At 37.9% G+C, this 9,826-nt stretch overlaps 1 protein-coding gene across 2 annotated transcripts in view; it reads right to left on the reverse strand.

Moving 5' to 3' along the window:
- Positions 1–5,863, reverse strand: part of LOC138084495 (organic anion transporter 7-like) — a 38,816-nt gene extending 32,953 nt beyond the window's left edge. For both annotated transcript variants that reach the window (XM_068978807.1, XM_068978809.1), the window contains exons 1-2: positions 5,357–5,863; positions 4,274–4,377 (exon numbers count right to left, since the gene is read on the reverse strand). In XM_068978807.1, coding sequence (XP_068834908.1) covers positions 4,274–4,377; positions 5,357–5,758 — 506 coding nt within the window. In that variant the 5' untranslated portion in view covers positions 5,759–5,863. The remainder of the gene's footprint in view (positions 1–4,273; positions 4,378–5,356) is intronic.
- Positions 5,864–9,826: the final 3,963 nt, after the last annotated feature.

Raw genomic sequence — 9,826 nt, forward strand, 5'->3', positions numbered from 1 at the left:
ACATCCTGGGCCATAAATCTAAGCTTGATAAATTCAAAAAAATTGAAATCATTCCAAGCATCTTTTCTGACCATAATGCATTAAGATTAGATCTCAATTACAGGAGAAAAACTATTAAAAATTCCAACATATGGAGGCTGAACAACACGCTGATGAATAACCAACAAATCACAGAAGAAATCAAAAAAGAAATCAAATTATGCATAGAAATGAATGAAAATGAAAACACAACAACCCAAAACCTGTGGGACACTATAAAAGCAGTGCTAAGAGGAAAGTTCATAGCAATAGAGGCATACCTCAAGAAACAAGAAAAAAAAAAAAACCTAACTCTACACCTAAAGCAACTAGAAAAGGAAGAAATGGAGAACCCTAGAGTTAGCAGAAGGAAAGAAATCTTAAAAATTAGGGCAGAAATAAATGCAAAAGAAACAAAAGAGACCAAAGCAAAAATCAACAAAGCCAAAAGCTGGTTCTTTGACAGGATAAATAAAATTGACAAACTGTTAGCCAGACTCATCAAGAAACAAAGGGAGAAAAATCAAATCAACAAAATTAGAAATGAAAGTGGAGAGATCACAACAGACAACACAGAAATACAAAGGATCATAAGAGACTACTATCAGCAATTATATGCCAATAAAATGGACAACGTGGAAGAAATGGACAAATTCTTAGAAAAGTACAACTTTCCAAAACTGAACCAGGAAGAAATAGACAATCTTAACAGAAACATCACAAGCACGGAAATGGAAACTGTAATCAGAAATCTTCCAGCAAAAAAAAAGCCCAGGTCCAGACGGCTTCACAGGTGAATTCTACCAAAAATTTAGAGAAGAGCTAACATCTATCCTACTCAAACTCTTCCAGAAAATTGCAAAGGAAGGTAAACTTCCAAACTCATTCTATGAGAACACCATCACCCCAATACCAAAACCTGACAAAGATGCCACCAAAAAAGAAAACTACAGGCCAATATTACTGATGAACATAGATGCAAAAATCCTTAACAAAATTCTAGCAATCAGAATCCAACAACACATTAAAAAGATCATACACCATGACCAAGTGGCCTTTATCCCAGGGATGCAAGGATTCTTCAATATCCACAAATCAATCAGTGTAATACACCACATTAACAAATTGAAAAATAAAAGCCATATGATTGTCTCAATAGATGCAGAGAAGGCCTTTGACAAAATTCAACATCCATTTATATAAAAACTCTCCAGAAAGCAGGAATAGAAGGAACATACCTCAACATAATAAAAGCTATATATGACAAACCTACAGCAAACATTATCCTCAGTGGTGAAAAATCGAAAGCATTTCCGCTAAAGTCAGGAACAAGACAAGGGTGCCCACTTTCACTGCTACTATTCAACATAGTTCTGGAAGTTTTGGCCACAGCAATCAGAGTAGAAAAAGAAATAAAAGGAATCCAAATTGGAAAAGCAGAAGCAAAACTCTCCCTGTTTGCAGATGACATGATCCTCTACATAGAAAACCCTAAAGACTCCACCAGAAAATTACTAGAGCTAATCAAAGAATATAGTAAAGTTGCAGGATATAAAATCAACACACAGAAATCCCTTGCATTCCTATACACTAGTAATGAGAAAATAGAAAGAGAAATTAAGGAAACAATTTCATTCACCATTGCAACGAAAAGAATAAAATACTTAAGAATATACCTACATAAAGAAACTAAAGACCTATATACAGAAAATTTTAAAACACTGATGAAAGAAATCAAAGAGGACAGTAATAGATGGAGAAATATACCATGTTCATGGATCGGAAGAATCAATATAGTGAAAATGAGCATACTACAAAAGCAATCTACAGATTCAATGCAATCCCTATCAAGCTACCAACGGTATTTTTCACAGAGCTAGAACAAATAATTTCACAATTTGTATGGAAATACAAAAAAACCTCGAAGAGCCAAGGCAACCTTGAGAAAGAAGAATGGAACTGGAGGAATCAACCTACCTGACTTCAGGCTCTACTACAAAGCCACAGTCATCAAGACAGTATGGTACTGGCACAAAGACAGAAATATAGATCAATGGAACAAAATAGAAAGCCCAGAGATAAATCCACACACCTATGGACACCTTATCATAGACAAAGGAGGCAAGAATATGCAATGGATTAAAGACAATCTCTTTAACAAGTGGTGCTGGGAAAACTTGTCAACCACTTGTAAAAGAATGAAACTAGAACACTTTCTAACACCATACACAAAAATAAACTCAAAATGGATTAAAGATCTAAACGTAAGACCAGAAACTATAAAACTCCTAGAGGAGAACATAGGCAAAACACTCTCTGACATAAGTCACAGCAGGATCCTCTATGATCCACCTCCCACAATACTGGAAATAAAAGCAAAAATAAACAAATGGGATCTAATTAAAATTAAAAGCTTCTGCAAAACAAAGGAAACCATAAGCAAGGTGAAAAGACAGCCTTCTGAATGGGAGAAAATAATAGCAAATGAAGCAACTGACAACTAATCTCAAAAATATACAAGCAACTCCTGCAGATCAAGTCCAGAAAAATAAATGACCCAATCAAAAAATGGGCCAAAGAACTAAATAGAGATTTCTCCAAAGAAGACATACAGATGGCTAACAAACACATGAAAAGATGCTCAACATCACTCATTATCAGAGAAATGCAAATCAAAACCACAATGAAGTACCATTTCATGCCAGTCAGAATGGCAGTGATCCAAAATTCTACAAGCAATAAATGCTGGAGAGGGTGTGGAGAAAAGGAAACCCTCTTACCCTGTTGGTGGGAATGCAAACTAGTATAGCCACTATGGAGAACAGTGTGGAGATTCGTTAAAAAAATTGCAAATAGAACTGCCTTATGACCCAGCAATCCCACTGCTTGGCATACACACCGAGGAAACCAGAATTGAAAGAGACACATGTACCCCAGTGTTCATCACAGCACTGTTTATAATAGCCAGGACATGGAAACAACCTAGATGCCCATCAGCAGATGAATGGATAAGAAAGCAGTGGTACATATACACAATGGAGTATTACTCAGCCATTAAAAAGAATACAATTGAGTCAGTTCTATTGAGGTGGATGAAACTGGAGCCTATTATACAGAGTGAAGTAAGCCAGAAACTAAAAACACCAATACAGTGTACTAACACATATATATGGAATTTAGAAAGATGGTAATGATAACCCTGTATGCAAGACAGCAAAAGAGACACAGATGTATAGAACGGACTTTTAGACTCTGTGGGAGAGGGAGAGGGTGGGATGATTTGGGAGAATGGCATTGAAACATATATACTATGGTAAAAAACAAATCGCCAGTCTATGTTCAATACAGGATACAGGATGCTTGGGGCTGGTGCATGGGGATGATCCAGAGAGATGATATGGGGTGGGAGGTGGGAGGGGGGTTCAAGATTGGGAACTTATGTACACCTGTGGCGGATTTTGTCAATGTATGGCAAAACCAATACAGTATTGTAAAGCAAAATAAAGTAAAAAAAAAAAAAAAAAAAAGAAGACAATAAAAAAAAACAAAGTTAAATAAAAGACTTCTCAGTTGTTATGACTGATGCTTCATAAAACTGCAGCCATGAAATTAAAAGATGCTTACTCCTTGGAAGAAAAGTTATGACCAACCTAGATAGCTTATTCAAAAGCAGAGACATTACTTTGCTGACTAAGGTCCATCTAGTCAAGGCTATGGTTTTTTCTGTGGTCCTGTATGGATGTGATAGTTGGACTGTGAAGAAGGCTGAGCGCTGAAGAATTGATGCTTTTGAACTGTGGTTTTGAAGAAGACTCTTGAGAGTCCCTTGGACTGCAAGGAGATCCAGCCAATCCATTCTGAAGGAGATCAGCCCTGGGATTTCTTTGGAAGGCCTGATGCTAAAGCTGAAACTCCAGTACTTTGGCCACCTTATGCAAAGAGTTGACTCATTGGAAAAGACTCTGATGGTGGGAGGAATTGGGGGCAGGAGGAGAAGGTCAGAGGATGAGATGGCTGGATGGCATCACTGACTCGATGGACGTGAGTCTGAGTGAACTCTGGGAGGTGGTGATGGGCAGGGAGGCCTGGCGTGCTGTGATTCATGGGGTCGCAAAGAGTCGGACACGACTGAGTGACTGAACTGAACTGAACTGAACTGAAAACTAAGTTGAAATATATATTTCTTTAATGAAAGTATAATTTATAAGCTGAAAGTACTTGAGAATAAAGAAAGCTATGATTGAGAGATACTCACCTGTCTGATAAATAGCCATATATGATGCCTCCCACCAGAATTCCACTCATGACTAGGAATTTAGCCACTGAGATCAGTGACTGAGATTTACATACCAGGTCCCACTGAAAGAGAAGGACACCATCACTGCAGAGCTTCACAGCAGCTTAAAATCTCATTACCATATGTAAAATAGCTAGTGGAAAACAGCTATATAACGCGGGGAGCTCAACCCAGTGCTCTGTGACAACCTAGAGGGGTAGGATGTGGAGGTGGGAGGGAGATTCAAGACGGAATGGAATATGCATACTTAGGGTTTATTCATATTGTTGTATGGCAGAAACCAACACAACTTTGTAAGCAATTATCCTCTGATAAAAAATAAACAATCTCTCAGTGGAAATCTGGTCAAAACTTCTTAATATAACTTGCAAAGTTCAATATTTTGGGCCTTTATCACTCTCTTCAGCTTCTTTTTTTCTGCATTAGTTCAGGTTTCATTTAAACATAATTCCTTAGGGAAGTGTACTCTAAATCTGTTGGTTTTAATAATCTCTAGTTTACATCAAACTAAGTAGTTCTCATTCTTGGCCACAGAGTGAACTCATTTGAGGAGATGTAAAATTTTAATAATTAGAACTTTACAGTAGATGTAATATGACTGCTCCAGAATATAGTCTGGGAATGGAGTTTTTCATCAGTCTAGTAAATATTTGTAATATACAATCAAACGATGAACATTACTGACCTGGTATAATATTTTAAACACATTACATAAATTACTGGTTTAGACTTTGGTCATCTCAAGAATAAAAGTACTATAATAGAAGGGTTCATTTCTATTTTGGAATTTGTTAGACAGTGGGCTGCTGTCTATGGGGTCGCACAGAGTCAGACACAACTGAAGCAACTTAGCAGCAGCAATAACAGCAGACTCATTAAATATGTAGGTGCCTGGCATTTAATAGAGAGGTAATTGATATTTCCTTAAAGGATGAAGAATGAACACCTACCTAGTGACTAAAGGCTAGAAGCATGTTCATTATTCTGTTACCCCTAAACACCCAGATCATGTACTCACAAGAGGTAAATGGGGCCTCTTACCTCAGTTACGATGGTGGAGGAGAAGGAACTTCGGTCATACATCCAGCCGTCCACACAGGGCTCTGTGTCCAGGTCAGTCATGTTGGGGAAGGTCCCATTCAGGTAAAGGAACTGCCACTGGGGGCGGCTGAAGCGACGACACTTCTCTGGCCTCAGGTTTGAGTCCAGTGGGATGGAGATTCTCAGGAGGGCATCTTGACTGAGGGTCCCAGTGTCATTAGCAGAGCCAGTGTCATTGTCCAAGATGCGGACCCAGCAGCGATGACCAGGGATGGCTGCAGTGAAGTTCTCCAGTAGGATGTGAGGGTACACTATGAGGCTAGAGATACAAAAGAAAACCATCTGAAGGATCTGGAATCTCCCCAGGCCTCCAACTTGATCCAGAAGGTCCTGAAAGGCCATCAAGGATGAGCCAGTGATCCTCAAAAGGAGGCAAAATGACTATCTAGAAAAGTTCAAGGGAAAAAATATTTCCAGCTGCAATGTCACACTAAGTGTGTGTTGATCCTGGTCACACTTTCTCCTCAACTGGCTCTTCCATCAGGATAGTGGAAGCTGTTTCTCCGTGTTGTTTTAAGGTCAGGTAAGTAATTAGCGATTTATTAGAGACAAATAATTTGCTGAGTAACTCTAGCAGTTGATCACATCTGTTACATGTTTACTTTGTAAAAATTCTTCCAGCAAGATCCAAAGTAGCATTGAACTTTGACTTGTAGATTCTCTAGTAAATAAACTAAAATAACCTTCTGTATTGTATGCACAGTCCTTTTCAAAATATGTGAGACTCAAACGTTAAGTGCTTTATGACTTTTTGTGTGTGGAAAGAAGTGAAAGCAGATTTTTGCTCAGTTAGTACTAAATCTTTATTAAAAGAGTTAATGAAAATAATCCTGAGTTAAATTAAAACAAGTGAAATATGATGAAATCCTTCTCTTCCAGTAACTGCTTCAGTTCAAATCAGATCAATGAAAATCAACACAATGAAAATTGTTGTTGTTCAGTTGCTAAGTCATGTCCAACACCGAGACCCCACGGATTGCAGCACACCAGGCATCCCTTTCCTTCACCATCTCCCAGAGTTTGCTGAGACTCATGTCCATTGAGTTGGTGATACTATCCAACCATCTTATCCTGTTGTCCTCTTCTTTTGCCTTCAATCTTTCCCAGCATCACAGTCTTTTCCAATGAGTCAGCTCATCACATCAGGTGGCCAAAGTATTGGAGCTTTAGCATCAGTCCTTGATGCATGATACAGGGTGCTCAGGGCTGGTGCACTGAGATGACCCAGAGGGATGGGATGGGGAGGGAGGTGGGAGGGGAGTTCAGGATGGGGAACGCATGTGCACCCGTGGCAGATTCATGTTGACTTCAAAATAAATATACACCATGTCAAGTGAGATTTAGCTCAAGGATGCAAAGATGGTTCAATAGTCACAAATGAATCCATGTGATATGCAACATTAACAAATTGAAGAATAGAAAAAATCAAATCTTATGATCAAGTCCATAGATGCATAAAAAGCTTTTGGCAAAATTCAACATCCATTTATGATAAAGACAGTTGACTAAGTGGGTAGAAAAGGAACATAAGTAAAGGTTATATATGATAAACATACAGCCATCATCATACTTAGTGAAATATTGAAAACATTTTAAGACTGGGATCAAGAAAGGATACTCACTTTTGCCACTTTTATTAAACATAGTATTGGAAGTCCTGGCCATAGAAAACAGACAGAAAACAATTCAAAGGATCCTTACTGAAAAGGCCACAGTAAAACTGTCACTATTTGCAGATGACATAAAACTATATATAAAATCCTGAAGTGATGATTTATAAAACTGAACAACTGATAAACTAATTTTGTAAAGTTGTAGGATGCAAAATTAATATATGGAAATCTGTTGCATTTCTATAAATTAAAAATCTGTTAGAAAGAAAAATTAAGAAAACAATCACCTTAAACATTGCATCAAAAGAAAATTTAGCTAGGTGAAAGAGTTGTATTTGGAAAACATAAGACATCACATCATGCTAATCTCTGGCTTACCAGGTGGCTCAGTGGTAAAGAATCTGCTTGTCAAGCAGGAGACATAGGTTCAATCCCTAGGTTGGGAAGATCCCCTGGAAAAAAGAAATGGCAACCCATTCCAGTATTCTTGCCTGGGAAATCTCATGGATAGAGAAACCTGGTGGACCAATCTATGGGTTTGCAAAGAGTTGGACATGACTGAAAAACTAGACAACAATAAAGACATCAGTGAAAGAAACTGAGGAAGATACAAACAAATGAAAAGACACTCATCTACAATACAAGCCACAGGATTCTATATTTGTTTCTATATTTAACTTTGTCAGGGATTTTAGACTTTTACATGGTTTTCTGTTGCTGCTTATTGTCCCTATGCTTTAACTTGTAGGACTTCTTTAAGCATTTCGTATAGGCCTGATCCAGTGATGATAAACTTCTTCATTTTTTGTTTGGGAAAGTCTTTCTTCTTTTTTTTAAAGGATAGTTTTGCTGGATATAGTATTCTTGATTCGCAGTGTATTTTTCATTGATTTTTATCATTCCACTTCCTTCTAGACTGCAAGATCTCGGTTGAAAACCTGCTGATAATCTAATAGGCACTGTCTTGTGCATAACAAGTTGTTTCTCTCTTGTTGCTTTCAAGATTCTCTTTTTGTTTGTGGCTGTTGATGATATGTTTATAATGTACCTCAGGATAGGTCTCTTTAGACCCATCTCAATTGGAGTCCCAACTTGATTTTCTATTTGTCTCCTTGGACTTGGGAATTTTTGGCTATTATTTCTTCAGATTGCTTCTCTGCTCCTTTCTCTCCTATTTTGTGACTCCCATAACGTTCATGTTGTTCCACTTGAATGTGTTCCATAAGTCCTTTCAGCTCTCTTCATCTTTCTTTATTTGTTCTTCTGTTTGATCCTCTGCTTTAGTAATTTCAAAAGTTCGGTCTTCGAGTTGGTTGATTCTGTCTTCTGCCTGGTCAAGTGTGGTGTTTAGTCCTTCCCATAAAATTTTCAATTTAGTTTTTCTATTTTTCAGTTCCAGAATTTGTCTGGTTTTCATTCATAGTTTACACCTCTGTTGATAGTGTCATTTTGTTCACACATTTCTCCCCCAACCCCAGTTTTGTTTCATTGTCTGTGCTCTCTTTAAGTCACTGAGCATTCTTATCATGGTAATTTTACATTTTTTGGCAATTCATGTATTTCTATTTCTTTTAGGTCCAGTTTCTGGAGATTTAGTGGTTCATTTAAATGTGTCATGATTGCCTGTTTCATTGAATATTTTGTTATTTTTCTTATTGAGATTAAAAATTTTTTTTAAATTTTATTTTTACTTTATTTTACTTTACAATACTGTATTGGTTTTGCCATACATTGACATGAATCTGCCATGGGTGTACACGAGTTCCCAATCCTGAACCCCCCCCTCCCATCTACCCCATATCACCTCTCTGAATCATCCCCGTGCACCAGCCCCAAGCATCCTGTATCCTGTATTGAACATAGACTGGTGATTCGTTTCTTACATGATAGTATACATGTTTCAATGCCATGTAACATCTGAAGAATCAGCTAGCTCTTTCAAACTCTGTAATCTGGTCTCATACAGGGAGGACTTTAACAAAGCCTGGCTAGAGATTCTGGAGACCTCTCAAGCCTTTTCTAGATATATGTCCTCTCTGACTTCTGTGTCTAATCTCCAGTTTGAAGAAGCTGGCTGATTTTTACTCAGGACTTCTCCCCATTGTAGTGTTGAAGCTAGCAGGTGCTGTGGTAAATCACTGTCCTGGGTCTCCTTCTAGTGTCTGTTTATGGTATTGCATATCCTGGTGCAAGGTTTATGTCTGCATTTTCAGAGACACCCTCTTCAACCTGGGATCCGTTCCTGTTTATATAGATGATAATCTCTCCAGATACCTGGTGTAAATCAGTTGAACTTACAATATTTTAATTTCTTCTCCAGAAAGAAGAGAGAATTTGGTGATTTCTAGTCAAATGCCCCTCAGTTTGAGGTGTATAGAGGAGCTGTGATCAGAGAAGGTGGATAGTATTAGGAATTCCCTACTGGTTGATGATGTTGGCTTCATGCTCATCTGGGGTGCATGAATATTTTAACTGGATTCTGGATTTCTCAGAGAAGTATTTTGTAATTTTGTTGTTATATCTGTGGGGAAGGAAGGTCTAGGGCTTCTTTTTCTGCCATCTTGCTAAGATGTTGCTAATGTAATTTTGTGGGTTGGAACTTTTGGGCCATCAAGTAGTAGTGATTGATACTGCTGAATGTATTGTGACACTAGATGTATTACATATGTGTAGTACTCTGGTTGTTGTAAAGGATGTCAACAGGTGTAACACTGAAGGATGTACATCCCCTTAACCGAGGACCCAAAGAATAGATGTATGCATTAAGTCATACTCTTGTTGTGGCCCATCTATCTTG

This window comes from Capricornis sumatraensis, chromosome 8, assembly GCF_032405125.1.
Source record: "Capricornis sumatraensis isolate serow.1 chromosome 8, serow.2, whole genome shotgun sequence".
In the NCBI taxonomy this organism is placed as follows: Eukaryota; Metazoa; Chordata; class Mammalia; order Artiodactyla; family Bovidae; genus Capricornis; species Capricornis sumatraensis.